General features: G+C 43.6%; 1 protein-coding gene across 1 annotated transcript in view; it reads left to right on the forward strand.

Moving 5' to 3' along the window:
• Nucleotides 1–6,414, forward strand: part of SHC3 (SHC adaptor protein 3) — a 117,626-nt gene extending 111,212 nt beyond the window's left edge. The window contains exon 12 of the mRNA XM_074994157.1: nucleotides 6,286–6,414. Coding sequence (XP_074850258.1) covers nucleotides 6,286–6,414 — 129 coding nt within the window. The remainder of the gene's footprint in view (nucleotides 1–6,285) is intronic.
• The last annotated feature ends 11,538 nt before the right edge of the window (nucleotides 6,415–17,952 follow it).

Consider the following 17,952-nt stretch of genomic DNA (forward strand, 5'->3'; position numbering starts at 1 on the left):
ACAGCAGCCAGCCAAGTGGCGGCAGAAGAGGGGCTCCTCGTGAACCGAGGCAGAGGTGCAGGACCTCCTCGGACTGTGGGAGGATGAGGAGGTCCTGCTCCAGACAGGGTGTGGCAGCAAAATGCTGACACTTTTGAGCACCTGGCAAGAGGTCTCACTGCTCGGGGGCAACCCATTTGGACCAGGGAGAGTGCCTGGATACAAGTGAAAGAGCTCTGGCAGCTGTACTGCTTGGAAGGGGATGCCAGCAGCCATCCAGCTGCATGACCACCCAGTGCCGCCACTATGAAGAGCCCCACCTCTTCCTGGGGCCCAAGGAGGTCCAGCCCCCTGAATATGTGGTAGACACCACTGCACCCCGACCAAGATAGAGGAGGAGCCAGAGCTGGAGGTAGTGATCATGGAGGAGCCGAGACCCTCAGGAGATGCTATCCCCTGCCCAAAGGACCAGTGGACTGACCTGGGGAAAGAGGATGAGGGTTCCAGTGATGGGACCCTCGTCCTCACTCTCCCTTCCAAGTCATCCAGTTGGGACCCCTCCAGCCAGGCTTCTCCCAGTGCATGGAGGTACCAGCAGGTAGGCACCAGGCGTTTGAGATGCCCCAGGGCCTGGGGAGGGAGACCCTGCCCGTGGCACAGTCAGCAGGGGGCCACTTGCCTAGCTGATGCACATCACCTGCAGCCCTGCCTAGCTCCACAGGGCATTTGCCTGGGAAGGGTGTGGGGGTGTGCAGCAAATCCAGCACCAGCCACATGGTGCAAGGATCTTCCTACACCCGGTATCCCACAGGGCTCCTGGGTCACCAGAAAATGGGAAGGTGGGGAGGAACAGGGCCCCTGAGCCACAGGGTCAGGACACACAACTGATGGGCTGTCCCCGTCCCCTTCTGTCTCCACAGGCCTGCCATCCGGGAGCCACCCCAGGGCTGCCCGTGACCAGCACTCAGCTGGTGAGGGCCAGGAGGCTGGCACCCCACCTCGGGCCACCTTCCCCTAGAGTCACTGCTGGCCTGGACACTGCTGTTGCAGGGGGTAGGAGGAGGCTGCCGCACACACAGCTTCTCCATGGGAGATAATGGCTGTGCCGTGAGACTGGCTGGCAAGGGAGCAGGAGCTTTGGGTGTGGGTGGCCAATTGCCTGGAGACCCTTATCTGGGTTGTTGTCATCTGCCTCACTCAACCTCCCCCGCCGCCAGCCCAGCCGGTGCCCCCCTCCCACCCACAGCAGCTCCAGCAGGCGGTGACTTTCAGGCCCTGCTGCCCGCCACCCACCTGGCACAGGCAGAGTGGCTGGTGGCCAGTGTGATAGAGGGTGAGCAGGCCCCTCCCACCCCACCATAGTCCCTGCCAGCCCTGACATCACTGCACACCTCCACAGCCCTACCCCCCTGTAGTCCCAGCCCCATCCCTGCCCCAATGGGGTCCCTGGACCTGGGGTGGCAGAGGCTCCCACGGCCATTGCAGCTCCCAGCCCACCACCCCAGTGCACAAGCGAGCCCCCCCCCATCCCAACACCCTCTCCCCAGTTCAGTCCCTCCCCACATGCCACCCCAGGGTGCCTGTTGTATGTAGTTCCCCTTTGTAAATAGTTTCAAACATGCTGGCAAGTTTATATGTTTCAAAAGATTATTTTCAACAAAGTAAATGTCTTCTATTGCACCCCAACCCGTGTCCCTCTTGTGTGGTGGGAGGGGGTCATTGCGGCCACCAGTAGAAGGCCTCCCGCAAGGCCTCCCTGACCATCACCCTATCCCTATGTGCCTCATGGTATGGAACACAGGGTGGCTGCTCATACCCAGTGCCAGTTTTGGCAGCCCAGGCCTGGACAAAGACTCTTGTTTGCTCTCACCAGCGCATTTCTGAGGTGAACTCCAGCCTCATTATGAGGCATCTAAACTACCCCTTCAACTGCCTGAATACCCATTTCACAGCACTCCTCAAGTGGTTCAGGTGCACGTTGAACTGGTCCTGGAATGGGTCAGTGCCTCTGGTGTAGGGCCTCATGAACCACAGGTGCAAGGGGTATGCAGTGTTGGCCAAGAAGCAGGGGGCTTAGTGATTTCTCCCACCGGGAGCTCCTGAATGGGGAGGTAGGTCCCCTCCTGCATTCTGTGGCTGAAGCATGAGTTCCTGAACACCCAGGCATCATGGGCCTTGCCGGACTATCCCACATAGATGTCTGTGAACCGGCCATTAGCATCCATGAGGGTCTGGAGGACCACAAAGTGGTAGCCCTTTGTGTTTATGAAGGCCCCCGTGCTATGGCCTAGGGCATGAATCACAATGTGCTTTGAAACAGTTGAGGAACCCCAGGTCCGTGAAGCCAGCCAGGGCAATGTCCAGGTCCAGGTCCCCGACAGTGACCAGCCGGCAGAGAAGGGTATTGACTGCCCAGACAACTGCACGAGGTGCAAGACAGATGCATCCATGAACGTGTGGCCCAGTGGCTGGCTGTGAGCCTGGAAGATCTTGTTGGCCATGTGACCCCTGTCCACATCATTTGCTGGCCTCTTACTTTGAAGTAGGGGCTATTGGTGCGTACACACTTCCTTTCAAAATACCGGGCCCCTACTTCAAAATAAGGGTGGGTGGCTTTTTGTGTGTAGATGCACAACTTCGAAGTCTGTTACTTCACAGTTGTACTTCAAAGTAAGCAACTTCAAAGTTAACTGTAGTGTAGACATGGCCCTAGTGGCATTATTGATTGAGAGGCCTTGACTCAGGGAAACTGAGACTTGGCTCCCCGCCACCTCAAACTCCTTGAAGCATAAAGAGGTACTCAGGAGGGAGGGTGTTGTGGTTCACATCATCTTTATTCCATTGCATGGGCTTGCAGTCCAAGTCACAATCTAGCCCCAAAGTTTTCAACAAAATGGAAGCATATCCCCCACCACTACTTCCCTCATTGGAAAGCATCATTTGCACATTTCATACTTCGCATAACAAAACACTGATACTTCAAGAATGGGATGCTGAGTAGCTAATGTTTGGCTGTGTGCACTTATCGTTATCACTGCCTACAATACCCCTCGTGTACCAAACAACCTCCATGGCTGTAGCACTTTCTCAGAATGTCTCTCACACATTTAACAATTCCGCCTCACACAAATAAATATTATTGGGCTTGATTCACTCCTGCATTTCAGTCGGGGGCTCCTGCACATCAGTGGGGGTTCACTGAGCAGTGTTTCAGTGTCCAATGCTCATTAGACAGCTTTAAAATGCAGCTTAGGCAACACACAAATGAATCAGGTCAGCTTGGGAGAGATCTGGCCACATCCTCTCACCAGGCATCACCTCCCATTGTTGAGGTCACATTCGCTAAAGCAGGACAGATGAGTTATGTGTATCTTGCACAGCTGCAGTTCTGCTCTAAGTGGATTTTTTTTTCTCTTGCACACCAGTCCAAGAGCCAGCAGAAACTTCCAGGCAAGAGTAACATCTCTCAGGGAGATGCCAACTGTAAGTTACATAACACTTGAGAAATTTGCTCCCATAGGAGCAGCTTGGCTATTTAGACTTCACTGTGAAGGCTTCATGATGTGTGAACCACAAGCTCAGCCCTTTGGCAGTTTGATTTGGGGCTCATCATGAGTGTAGCTAACGAAATACAAACCTATTTTAAGTTGAAGGAGCCAAGGTGCCGCTGTTTGCATTTCTTAGATGCACTGAAGTCCAGATTATCAGAATGATTAGCAATTACTGTACATACAAACAGCATTCAACAGGTCATTTATGCACAGACATTATTCAAGGGCCTTTTTTTAGGGATTATCTTCATACAGTGTGATCTTACGGTTTAATTTGAATGGTACCTCAAACCTGTCTCCTTTGGCTCAAGTTTAGCGGTGTTTTACATTAGAGCTAACTGGCCATTGAGGATGTGGATCCAAGTGTGGATGCCGCTGTTCAGTGTTCCCACTAATTTTTTCCATCCATGGGCAGAATACATTTTGTTATGTGACCCAAGGCATGTGTGGATGTTCACCACCAATAGAAACACCTGATGACCCCTTAGAGTGGCTGTGGGCACTCTGCTAGTCAGCTGGGTGGCATCTGAATCTCTCCTGAGTGGCTGTCCAAGTGGTCAGCTTACAGGGAACACTGCTGCTGATGCTGGAGCATGTTGTTTCACAATGTGGCTGCTCTCAGTTAAAAACAATGAAAACTCCTGTGGCACCTCATAGACTAACAGATTTTTTGGAGCATAAGCTTTCAAAGACCTCAAGTCCTCTAACCTTCTCTTCCAAATTGGCAACCAGCTTGCCCTTGGGACATACAAAATTCTTTCTATCATCTGGGAGGAAGGTAAACATGGGACATGCCATGCAGGTCACAACAGCAAACTTCTCCGTAGACATGGCACCATCCATTTTTCCCCTTTCTTCAGAGAGTTCCCCTAGATGTTTCTAGTGCCACCTTGAAGGGCACAAGAGAAACAAACCTATAAGAAAGGGACAACAGGTATGGGGCTCCACCCAAAGGTGAACTCCCTGCTCACAGTTCACAGTGTTCACTGTGGCTGCCTTCTTATAAGGCTGCTGGCTGGAGGATTTAGTTCACCGAAGCCTCAGTTTGTGCCTCTGATCATCAAATCTGCACCATATGCTGAGACTGAACCATCTCTCCACTTGCTTGTTGGGAATCCTCACCTGAAGTCCAGGCAGCCTCTTCCTCTGCTGTGGGTCACTGCTAGGCAGCCAGCTCACTGATTAAACCAGTCAGTTAACTCACAAGTGAACAGGCTTAAAGAAACCCTATTACAAGAAAATGCCAAAAAAAAAAGAACCCTGAGAATGGAAGAGTAGAAAGGACTCTCTCCCCATTACCACATTTATAGAGAAGCTGAAGAATCATACTCAGAAAAGTAACTAAAACAGTTTGGTTAAAATCAACACAGCATTTAAAGCAAACAACAGAAAAGAAGGTGTTTTTCCTCCCAGGTTCTCCATGCGCAAAGTAGCATTGCCCATGATCCCAGGTAGAGGGTTAACAACCTGCTGCAAAGTGCTGCAGAGTGAGGAACAACAGTCTGCTCTCTGCTCCTGGCTCATCTTCTCCCAGCTCACACAGGTCTTAGAGAAGCATCTGCCCTGCCTGCTTGCTCATGGAATCTGACCTCAGACCACTGGATCCAATTCCAGAAACTTCTGGGTGGAGTGGTAACTCTGTCCAGCAACAGTAACACTCAACTCACTCTTACCATCCCCACATGGGGCCTGTTGAAGAGATATCTCCACATTAGGTATAGGGGTTACATAGACACTCCACAAACCATTTTTTTTCAAAAGAGCCGTCCTCCTGGGGTTTGATTTTTTGACCCCTGGCCTGTTTTTTTTTTTTTTTTGAAGGGGGGCGGGCTGTGTAGATGCTCCCTTTGGAAAGAGCAGATCAGTCTTTTGGTCCACTTTTTTGTGTGTGGACATATATATTAAAACACACACACACATACATATATATATATATCACCTGTATATTTTCTTGAGGTTTAAAAAGCCCCATCCCATACAGGACCACTTGAAATTTCTGATTGCTTTACGCAGGCATGAAATCTGTGTAGACACACTCTTTCGAAAGAAGTTTTTTTGGAAGAGATCTTCCTGAAGAGCTTCTTTTGAAATATCGCTGTAGTGTACACATAGCTTTACTGGTCTTGGGGGACTTCTTAGGTATTAACTTAATTGAAATCATGTGGTAATAGACTATTTGCGGCTACAGAGGATGTGGCTGGTCAGAAATTTTTTTTAGACAAAATATTTCATTAATTTCAAAATATTTTCAGCAGAAATGCTCTACATTTTGTTGAAAAGCTAAAAGCCAAATATTTATGGGATTTTGGCAACAAAAAATGAAATTTCAGGCCAAAAGCTTCCTCTCCCCAGCAAGTTTGGATTCTGTATGAAACGTTTAGGGTTTTCAGTTTTTCAACAAAAAAATTCTGCTCTCCTCAAACACACTCCAAAATGTCTAATTTGATCAGGAGGTTGAAACAAATTGTGTTGGAAAATTTTCAACCAGGCCTACTCAGTGTGAGTAAAGATGGCCAGGAACTGAGCACACAAAATAGAAGTTTTGAGAGAATTGAGGAGGTCATCGGTCAAACAACTAATTTGGAGATGACATATTGACTCTAAAGGGAAGATGAGCAGACCCTTAAAACAAGTGTGTATGCATACAGTTACAGATACACAAGTAAAATATTTTGTCTTATATTCAGTAAACTTTAATGTTAAAGGAAAGATTGGTCTGTATTTAACCTTTACTTTTCCATGCTCTTCTTTTAAGGTTCGTACAAAGGATCGTGTATTTGACAGCATAAGCCATCTCATCAACCATCATCTTGAGAACAATTTGCCAATAGTTTCAGCTGGAAGTGAACTCTGCCTCCAGCAGCCAGTTGAGAGGAAACAGTGACCCCCTGGTGACACATTCAGCATTTGTAAGCTATAACCACTTCAGCAGACACTGCAAACTTGGAAACATATATATTAACACACACACACACACACACACACACACACACACACACACTTATCACCAGTATGTTTTCTTGAGCTTTAAAAGGCCCCATCCTATACAGGATCACTTGAAATTTCTTACTGCTCTATGCAGGCATGAAGTCTGATTAAAAACACCTACGAATTTCTTAAAATTTAATTTCAATAAAATTATTTGTTTCTTTAATATGTATATTGACAGTGTACATACACACATATATAAGTAATATATTTATATTTTTCAAGTCAGTCTTTTGAAGATATGGAACTCATGTTCTGTGCCATGTGTTTTTAACTGAGAAAAGATGCCCATTGTGAATGTTCAGATTAAAATAGAATTCAACAGTCTCATTTCCTTGAGAATACAATATTAGAAGTCTTATCTGTACTTGTATCTATAAGCACAATTATGGGGAGAAACAGATGGATAACATTGGTTAAATACCAGTCAAGAGAACTAAATTGAGCAACTGATATTCTAATATGGAAATTTAGTTTGGAATGATTTTGGAAAGCATTATTCATTGTCACTAATTTCAAAAGCATTTTCTCTTTCTGATGTCCAGTTTTAATTCTTATATGATGCTATTCAAGATATTTGTAACTTGCTTTGACAAGAACTTGGTGTAATCTCTTGGTGTACAATGTGTATGCATTTGATTTTTCTAACAATAATATAATTGAATTAATATTCTGAAGCTTTGATTTATTAAATTCAACTAAGGTTATTACACATAGTTCACTTCTTATACTAAGGAATTGTTTTTGACTGCCAGTCATCAGTGAGACATCATACATTGAATAAGAGGGTTCAGACTGCTTTGTTTTTTTAATATATTTGGTGCAAGATGCTTGTGGTTGGTCAAAGACACAGTTGAAAAAACATTTTTCCCCATAGAACACTGACAAATATGACCACCTAGAATATCACTGCATTTAAATGCCCTAACTTCAATTGACTTGCGTTTTACATGCATCTCCCCAGGTGCAACTTCAAGTTGGCCTCAGTAAGTGCTAGTTTTTATAAATGCATTGGTTGTCTCTAATGAACAATTTTTAAAAATATACATACATATTACAATTGTTTTTTTGGAAGATATTTCACTAACATTTGGTATTGGGAAGTGCCCATTGAAAAGTGCATTCTGTCCAACACACACACACACACACACACACACGTGTGCACTCACACTTTCTCTCTCTCTCCATTAATTTGCCTTCATTGTGGAATGGGCTTTGTGTTTCAGTTATCTGAGTTACCCAAATTCAGCTCACTGTTTAATGATTGCAAATCCCATAGACTTCAGTGAAGGTTGCATTGCAGCTCCCATAGACTTCACTGAAGGTTGCACCATTGTATTGGAGAGCATAATTTAAACTTCCGTATTTATAAGTCAGAAACTTAAACCAAGTTTCAGGATTTGAATAAGAATGGCCCTGTTTAGGAAAGGCACTTAAACTTATGTCCACCTTCAAGTCTACTAGTACCATCGAAGTCTATAGGAAAGTGGTGTGCAATAAACGGCCCACAGACTGGACTTGTTTCCCCAACGTTAGCCTCTGGCAGGCTGCCACTACTATATTTACCTGAACCTCTGCATGTATGGCCACTTGCAACTCCCACTGGCCATACCTCACCATTCCCAGCCAATAGGATCTGTGGCAAATGGTGTCCCAGTCTGTGTTGCTTCCCACAGTGCCAATTGGCTAGAAACTTCAAGCTCCCATACCTGTAAAGGTATAGGTAAATACAGCACTGGCGACTTGCCAGAGGCTAACTCTGGCAAACTATATGCATACTATAGCCCATCTGTGTTACAGGGCCTCTAATGTCTTTAAAGTTAGACATGTGTCTAAGTGTTTTGCTGAAATGGGACCAAGATGACTTCAGGATTTGCTTCAGAACCCGTTCCCAGGATGGCTGGTTTAAAACTCCCAAATAACATGCTCCTTGGACTTTGCGCAGGTCACTACTTGGAAGGTTTTAGGATTAATCTCTAATTCAAAAAGGAATCCCACCACCGGTTTAGAGCTCACCCCTTAAAGAGAACTGGTCGACGAAGAATTGACTTTCAAATGTTTTGAAGATCTTAAAATTGCATTTTCAACCCTAATCTGCCCATCTGAGCATGTTTCACTTCCCCATGTAGCCACAGCTAGCTCCTAGCTCCTGTTACACCTTGTCACGTGAAACTTCCCAGCCTGTGCTGATCGCCTTCTGGAATTCCTCCGGCCATTCAAGGCTCTCTCTCTAGCTGGCATCTGACACTAAATCACTCCTCTGGCTTCTCTCTGGGATCCTCACTAACTACTTCCTGACACATCTTTACATGTCAGCCAAAGAGGCTGATTATTACCAGCACTTCTCCATGTCGCAGCTGGACCTTCTCCTCCAGATCAGAGCACACCCAAATGTCCCCCTCCCACCTTCCCTGGGAGATATGTGGGGATGCAGAAGGGGAAAGCAGTTCTTCCTTATGCTTTTTCTCTAGTATTATGGCTACATCCTTTCCTTCTCTTTGCTGTGACGATACAGCTGTTTGCTTCAGTCCCCATCTCCTCTGCACAGAATACTTGGTTTGGGTAGGAGCTAAGAGCACAGGAAAGGAGTCAGCTGCATCTCAACAGTCATCATCTCCTCTCTGCCCCCCGCATGGATGGAGTTTTCATATTAGGGTTGCCCTATTCCTTGCTGATATATAGAAGACTAAAATATGGAGGTACTTCAATACTGGAGTAGCACCAGTCTGGTAGCTATGAGCAAGATTTTAGGAAAGGAAAGTCTTGTTTTGATTTTTCTTTAATTATACTGTGCAAAATGGCTATGTAAAACAGCCATCTGGTGGTTAGGGCTAAATTAAGGCAATCCAGGACCAGAGGCATTGCAATGGGTGGGGCAGCAGCAAAGTGTCAGAGTGAAGAGGAATGGGACAAGTCACACTTCTGTTTCAGACCCTGTACAGACTCCGACAGGCCCTGGCTCCCCTTTAGTCACAATTTCAGGCTTTTTGGGGCATTCATGAGGGCTACTTTTAGAAATCAAATGATACCTGAGATGCTGATTTCACTGTGTCACCATAGGAGCTGGTACATGAGACACGGCTCTATAGTGCCCACGCTTTAATCTATCACAGTCTGTGGTTCAATTTTTATTGTCTTTCAGTAATTCTATATCATGTTTGTGAAATTTATTAGTAAAGCAGTGTTGTCTCTAATTTGTGGCCCTGTTCTACTTGAGATTGAAAGAAAATGGGATTCTTTCTGGTATGTGCATCACCACTGGTCAGGGATGTGGGAGCAATTGGGTATCAGGGGTACTGAGAGCCTTTAAGCCAATCTGTACCCCACTTGCCCCTGTACATAAAGGAAACCACATCAAGGCGGGTTGATGCAGCATCCCAGGCACCTCTAGTTCCAGCACATGTGCCACTGGTAGGAAAGATTGAACAGAGAGAATAGTTGAAACTTTCTAAATGAAATTTTTCCTATAAGAAGATGATTTTTGTTTTCTAACTTTCTGCAGAAAAATGTAGATTTAGACAAAGTTTCTTTTGAATTTCCAAGTGGGAAACTCAAAGGGAAAAATATTTCGCCTTCAGTTGAGATGTCTAAATAAAATGACATTTTTCAGTTTGAAATGTTGGTTTGAAACCAAAAATGCCATTTCAAATGTTGAGTTGTGTCATTTAAATTGGAAGTGTCAAAATTCTGTGTCAACACTTCTGCTTCAAACTTCGTCAGAATTTTTTTGTTCTGAAAAATAACACAGAACAGAAACTTATTGTGAAATGCCCAAATTTCCTGAGAGATTTAGGTAGGGTTAAGCTAGCAATTCCATTTGGCTTCTCTTTTTATAACAGAGTGTAACTAATTTTAAAAAGTTCTGTTGTTTGTAAACAATTTAAAAGCAAAAACACAGAGTCCAATCCTATAAAATTTTAGGGCATGTCTACACTACCTAAATTGCTCTAACTCATTTCTCAGGGGTGTGAGAAAGTCCCTCTGCCCCCAAACAATGGCAGTTTGTCACTCTCCATACCAGTTCTATGTCAACAGGAGATGCTCTCCTGCCAACATAGCTTTGTATTCTCACTTCGGTGGTGATGGGAGAGCACTCTTCTCTCAACACAGTGCATCTTCACTTGAAGTGCTATGGGGCACAGCGGCATGGGTGCAGCTCTGCTGATATAGCATTGTGGTGTAGACTTGCCTTTAATTATGTCCGTAGCACACAAGGCACGAAGACTACTTGCAGAATAAGTAATGCACATAGTACCTGTTTGAAGTTCGGTTTATTTGTCTTTTTTTTTTAAGTCTTTCCCTCCAAACAACTGAATCGCAACCCTTTTTCACATTTGTTTATTTTTGCTACAACTGGGACACTAAAACATTTTTGCATGTTTATTTCACTTTATTGGAAATGCACCTGTGCCTCAATGCTTCGTTAGGTCTTAACTACATTGTGCGAAACCACACCACTTTGCATTTGGTGCTTTGCCAAGCATGAGAGGATTGCAAAAGGTGTGAGGCTGTGGAGAATGAGAACTTTCTTCCCTCCAGCCATCCCTCCCACCCGAGGCTTTTAACAGGGTACAACACAAGGAGAAGAATGGCTCTGTGGGGCTTGAAACAGACAGGATTTCAGAGTCAGGCACCTGCTCTGATGCTTTGTGAAGATCTCAGGAGATGTCTGTCTGCATCCTTAGTTGCATCCTTTGGGCATTTGGCCCATATGATAAAGTGGTGGGAGATGGTGCAAAAAGAAAAGCATTTTAAATGCATTAAAATATACTTGTAAAAGTGTTTTCCATTGTTCCATCGGTAGCCTTAATTAACTGGCAATCAAGCAGCTGTATGTAACAGACTTTTTTTCTTCTAACTTATCTTTTCTTAGCTCACGTAATATGGGTATAGTGAAAATGAAAGAGATTTTCAGGAAGATTGAAACTGTAACAGTAGTTGCACACAAACACAGTCTTTACTTTTTGTTTTGAAATTGTAAGTGAAAGCTTTAGCACATGCTCTGGAAATCAGCCTTCTATTGGGTGGCTAGGAGACATAGGTGGCTAGGAGACACTGAAAGGTGAGATGTTCTGGCTGAATTCTCAAGAATACATCTCAAGGGCTACATCTTCCACTATAATGAAGCTACTCTGAGCACTTCCAGGAGCATGAAAAAGCTGGAAATGTGACAAATCTGCCCAGCTCATAATTTCCCTTGATGAGGCACTGCTGGGGTAGGGGACAGTGCCTGAAGAAGGTGTGTGTGGGGGTCAGCTCCGGTGTCCCCATGCAATGGTGATTTCTAGTTGCTGAAATGGATCCTTGTGTGATCCATCCCCTGCTCTTAATACTGCTCGCTAGGTTTGGTCCTGTTTGTGAAAATGATAGAATAAGGAAACAAATATGTGAACACGGGGCCCAATCCTGCTCTTGTTAAAATCAGTGAGCAACATGGTAATGACTTTTCTCAGAGAGCCATGATTAACCCCTTCAGGATGGAGAATTCAATCTTGCGAGTGTTACCAACCCCAAACATTCAAAAATTGGGAGTCAGACCCCAAAAAATCAGGGAATGGGTTTAAAATTATTAGATTTTTTAATTTTCCTTCTGGAGTCTAGGGCTTTAGGTTTCATATTTTCAAGTTTGTTTTACCCCTACAACAACAAGGGCTATTTTTTAATAATGAAAACTGAGATTAGCACATCATCCCATGACTCCAGAAGCTGAGGTTTTATAAAAACAAACCCAACAGGCAAACAAAAGAGAGTCAAATTTGTGAGACATGATAAAATTATTAGCATTGCAACACTAGTTGCCTCAGTTTCTTCCAAGAGGGTAGCTGAGGCTATTCAGAGCTCCTGCTCTCTTGCAGTATCAGGCCTGTTGTCTATACGCATTCCAAATTAGGTGTGGTGATGCCTAGAATACACCCATAAGGCTGGCTTGCATTTATGTTTCAATTGTATGATCTTTTGCAATATTTAGCCTGACGGCCATGTTACTATACTTAAGTAAACCAAATTTTCGTATTAATTTTACTGGAGGTGTGCAAGAGCTGTGTGGTTGAGATTCCTGCAAATTTTTCAATGAAGTGGGATGCCTTAGTTCTGGCAGCTGAATTTCAGCCTGTCTTCCAAAGTTTCAGTCAGATGTTCTGGCTGCTGCAGAAATTTTAAGCATGTGGGTGGCACAAAGAAAACAAAAAAGATGAGTTACTCCTGATTTCATGTGAGTGCTGTCCAGGAAAGCACTGCCATGCTCATCTTCACTAGAGTGAGCATGGGAGAGCTGGCCAGGGCTCGGTGGTGAGCCCAGAAGGAGAGCAAGCTTCCATGTCATTTTGCCTTCTTGCTTGGAGAAGACCCTCAGCAAAACTAAGACTTTATAGGTCAGCTGCTGGGGTGTGGCACAGAAGAGGGCAGAGACAGTGAGCAATAGCTCTCCCCAATATGCTGTCCTACAGAGCACACAGCTGTCACCAGCCAGAGTTAATGTTGCCTCAAGCAGCACTAACTGTTGCAGCATCTCTCCTAGAGTTCGTGTTAAGGACCAGCATGGGACCAATGGTGCCACTGGTCCTGGGGTGGCTGAGTCATTAAATACATCAATGGGGTCAGCCTGTGGGTTTGGATCCTCACACACACTTCCCTGCTGAAGAAAGTTTTAGAAGGAACCCCCATTAGTGTTCCATCATGGGGCTCCAAGGCTATCTCCTATAGGCTTTCTATGAGAGACTGCAACTTAAGACTGAGTAAGGCATATAAGGTAAGAGTAGAAAACTAAACAGTGCATGAAGGCTATGCAGATACTTACTAGAAATCTGGCAGGTATCACCTGCCACTTTTATGTGTTTTGTGCCTGGGATTTATTAACTGTTCCCCTTACGGAATGGCATTCTCTTATTTCTTAGCATGACAGTCTCCAGGGTCCTTGCTGTGCAGTTAGGAAAGGAGAATTAATAAATATTTATACCCTTGTACAATTATTGCTGGCAGACCAAATGCCAGCTACCATTTATTCATAATGGAATGTATACATATTTATATATTTGTAAGTAATAAATGCCCCCATTTTAAAGATGGCACATTTGTGCAGCATCCAAGAAATTTGCAGCTTTCTACCAGCACTTTGCAACTTGTGACTATTTAATAACATTTAGCTACAAATCCATGTCCATGGCTTGGAGGCCTGGATCCTTAGCTGTCCAACTCCAACTGATCTATTGATTTCAATAGGGGTTACACCGTAAATACCTTTAAGGATCTGGACTCCACTGTCTACTTGAAGCATCTAATAGAGCCAAATATGTACAACAAATGGAAATATAACTAAACAATTCTATTAGTAAGGTAGAATTTTCTGACATGCACAGTCTTCACCTGACCCTGTGGTCAATAAAATCAGACTCACATTTATTTTACTGGGAACAGAGTTAGGCCAATGCTCACTACTTTTGACAATCTCACACGGGACATAAAAAATAAGAAAGCTCACCTCAAAAGCTTACCAACAATACTGACTTTTTATTTCACATACTTTTCCAGTTAGAGTTTCGTGAAGGTTATTTACCCTGGCTGCTAATCAAAATAGGAGAGAGTTGTTCACTGTCTCATACATTTCATATGCATAATTGTGGTGTCCTCAAAGTTAAGAAATACAGTGGCTAAATTTGAAATGTGTTCATACCTAAGATGAAGATCTATGGAAACTTTCTCCACCAGTTCCTCTAACATCAGTGAAGTAGGAAAAAGACCCAGAAAATACTAATTATAAAACAATGAAAGTACATTATCAACTAGCAAAAAATAACCAATATAGTTGGAATGGAAAATAAATGTTTGTACTCTGTGATGAGTATTGTGTACTAATGGCTTATGTTCCAAGTGAAATTTTCTAATTCAAACATAACCTAAATCCTGGAACAAGCTGTGTTTCTTTTTAAGAGGAATGTTTCAGTCACAAATTTAAAACAAAAAAACAAAAAAAACAAAAAATTACTGTAAAAATTGTTAAAAATACATTCAGTATTTATTACTTTTTAAAAAACTTTTGATAGAGAATTGTACAGACAGAACTCTCTGTAAAGAGGGGTGGAGCGTGGAAATACCGTGGTAGCTTATTGTCTCTGGAACTTCTGAGAGTTCAAAATGAAATCTATTGTAAAATGTTCTATGATGTCCCAAGTTTCTAAGTCTCTTACTAGTGGCCACTTTGATCTGAGAGCTGTACTGACTCTTAAGAAATCCTTCAGCAATGGAATTTAGTCACTTAGCCCATTTTTAATTTTCCAATTTGGACAGAAGTAATGAAATCACTGCTTGTATCAAATTGAAGGATTTGTCCACATGGCACAACAAAGCCCTCTAGAGAGCTGTGAATAGTGGAGTGCTGTAATATGTTGCCCTCTAACTTCCCCACGTAGCCTCTTCTGGCATGAACTAAAAGGTACCTGATTAACTAGGTACCTTTCAGTTTGTGCCAGCACAGTCTACCTGGGGCAGTAAGATCACAGAGCATTAGAGCACGCTACAGATCGCCCCCTTCTGGTGAGCTTGGCCACAAGCATACAGACAAACACTAAATAGTGGCAATGGTCCTGATTCTTATTCACACGGCCTCTCACCCCACCCCCTGGTCTTCTCTTGACTACATCAACTCATTTTTTACTTCAGTGGACTCATTCCCAATTTAGTGCAGAAATAGTGAGATCAGAATTAGGGCCAAACTCTACAGGTCTTCCTTCACTGAAGAGGCTGCCTGATGTCAGAGAAATGCTCACCTCAGCAGAGCAGGCGGAATTTGACTCTGACTATTTTACATTACACCATGATAGGGAAATAAAATGACATGCAGGTCAAATAATATGTAATGAATTGGTCTCTATTACACTGGCATACCTCCATTTGCGCCAACAGAAGGGCTGTTGAGTTACAAGAACCCACACGAGGACAGAAGCAAACCCCATTAGTGAGTTTAGCCAAATGCCATTTTTACAACACAAATAATTGCGGCTCGATGTCCTGATTCTGGGTCAGATAATGTCTTGATCTGTGTGCAGTTTTCTCCCTCTTGTGTGAATTATCTCCTCTTGAATAGTAACAGAGAGGTAGCTGTGTTAGTCTGTATTCTATCAAAACAAAACAGCAGTCATGTAGCACTTTAAAGTCAAACTAACATTCATATTCAAATTTAACACATTAACATGTGGTTTGAACAGGGACAGCAACTACCTGACCTATTATATGGACTCCTTTGACCTAACACTTACTCCCACCTTGCTTTGCTCTTCTATCTGATTTGCCAGTAATGATAACAATTTTTTTGATTTGTCAACCCTGCTGACAATTTTTGGACCTGTGTGCTTTGTATAGTGTCTCTGTTCTGGTATGGCTATAGATCTGAAGAAGTGGGTCTGTCCCATGAAAGCTTATCACCTAATACGCCATTTTGTTAGTCTTTAAAGTGCTAGATGACTGCCTTTTTTATCTCCTCTTGGTTGATTAATCCAGCTCCACAGTAGCATTGAATCCCTTCCTTGAACACTATGGTGAGCATGCTGAGGGTGGGCATTTGTGCAGGAAGAAGGATACTGGTTGGGTATGCTGTAGGGTGGGGGAGGCAGCCCCATGTTGGATGAGTGGGAGGCTGGACTGATGCACATCAGCCCAGCCTCCCTCTGGTCCCACAGATTACGTGATAAAGTGACCACCTTGTAATAGCTTTCCTGTAGAATTTCCTCCCCCACTTCCCACTAAGGACAGGTCAGAAGCAGCTATGATCAGGAGTGCTCATTTGGAGACAGGACATCCGGGAGTACAGATGGGGAACTAGAACTTTAGAGACAGTGTCTGCAACATTACTGCAGATGCTGAGTGATACTTAGGTTGAAGGGCGGGTCACACAGCTCAGCTCATTCTGTTCTGGGTAAACTGGCAAAGCAGAGACAACTCCATGAGTTTTCTTCCAATTTAGTCCCTTTCCTGGGTTTTACCATCAGAAAGGGCAGTCCAGGCCCCCGAGAGAGCCTACAACTTCCTGTGAAGTCACTAGACAAACTTGTGTTCTGGTTATATGTGTGTAAATTCCATGTAGTTCGTTAAATTAAATGGCTTTACACCAGGTTTACACTGGTGGAATTCAGCTCAAAGGGTATGGCCTAAGAAGATTTGACAAGCACCTTTCCATAGTTCCGTAGCTTTTACGCTAGCAGATGGAGTGTTGCACACACTCTTTGTGTTCATTTTCATTTTTATGGCAGATGAAAATAATGAACTTGTGGGCAATGCTGCACCTCTGATTAAAATTGGTTACTGAGAAATGTGCCTTTATTGTGAAACAGAATAATTCTGCTTATGTAGCAAATCCCTGGAATATTTAACTTAATTACTAAAGATCTGAACTTGTTCCCATTGAAATCAAATGTCAAACTCCCTTTGACTGTAACAGAGTCAGAGCCTATCATGTTTAGTTGACATTTTGTGCAGGTACTATGCTTTCAAGCATGATTTTTTAAATAATTTAACTACATTTTCTATACTAACACAAGTTCTTATTCCATTTCTTTGAAAGGATAACTTTGATTCAAAGGTTTGAGACTTAAAAAAAAGTTTCCTAAAATGTTTATGGTACTTCATGATTTTAAAATATTGTACTCTGTCGGACTGTTGGCAATAAAAAGACTTGTGAAAGTTCTTTTCCTTAGATGGTTTCTTTTGTAGCCTGGAACAAAAATAAAGGCTCCTATTCACAAACTAATCTCCAAGAGTGTAGTGTGTATTTCTTTTGTGACTTTTCCTCTGTGTACAACAAATCAGCTACAGACTGAATGTTTGATTCTGATCCCATATTAGTGCAACTCTTGGCCCAATGCAGACCCATCTATTTAGGCTGCATTCTAAAATGTTCTTTGGTGGTTCTGAGTGAAAGAATCAAGGGCAGATATCTTCCACAGCACCTGTAGTCCCATCATCACTCCCAACCCCTAGCTATCCCTGCCCCTAAATTCCCACTCTGTTTGCACTGCCAGATGGACTTCCTCAATGCCCATGAAAAACAGAGCTAGACGTATTAATTTGTGTATAACCACCTCATATATTGGAATCATGGCTGTTGCACAGCCATGCACAAGCCAAGCAACCAGTTTTAGAAGGAGCATAGTATGGAGCTGCAGGAAGTGTGAGTATGGGTGAGGAATTCTCCACTTTTCTGTGCATTTGGATCCACTGCCAGAATGACGGGGAGAGATTGGAGTTGAGTGGTTGCATGTCGATCCAGAATCGTGAAGCCCCAGGCACAGCTTACAAAGCTTGTAGACTGGGCTAACTCAAAGAGTTTCTTAGATTAGAATTGGGCTTTTAAGCTTGTGCTTACGGATGCAGATTTGGGCTTTTGCTATGACAGCAGATCCTTAGAGTTATGAACAATTGAGTTGTGAACTGACCAGTCAACTAC

The sequence above is a fragment of the Carettochelys insculpta genome, chromosome 5, assembly GCF_033958435.1.
Source record: "Carettochelys insculpta isolate YL-2023 chromosome 5, ASM3395843v1, whole genome shotgun sequence".
Taxonomy (NCBI): Eukaryota; Metazoa; Chordata; order Testudines; family Carettochelyidae; genus Carettochelys; species Carettochelys insculpta.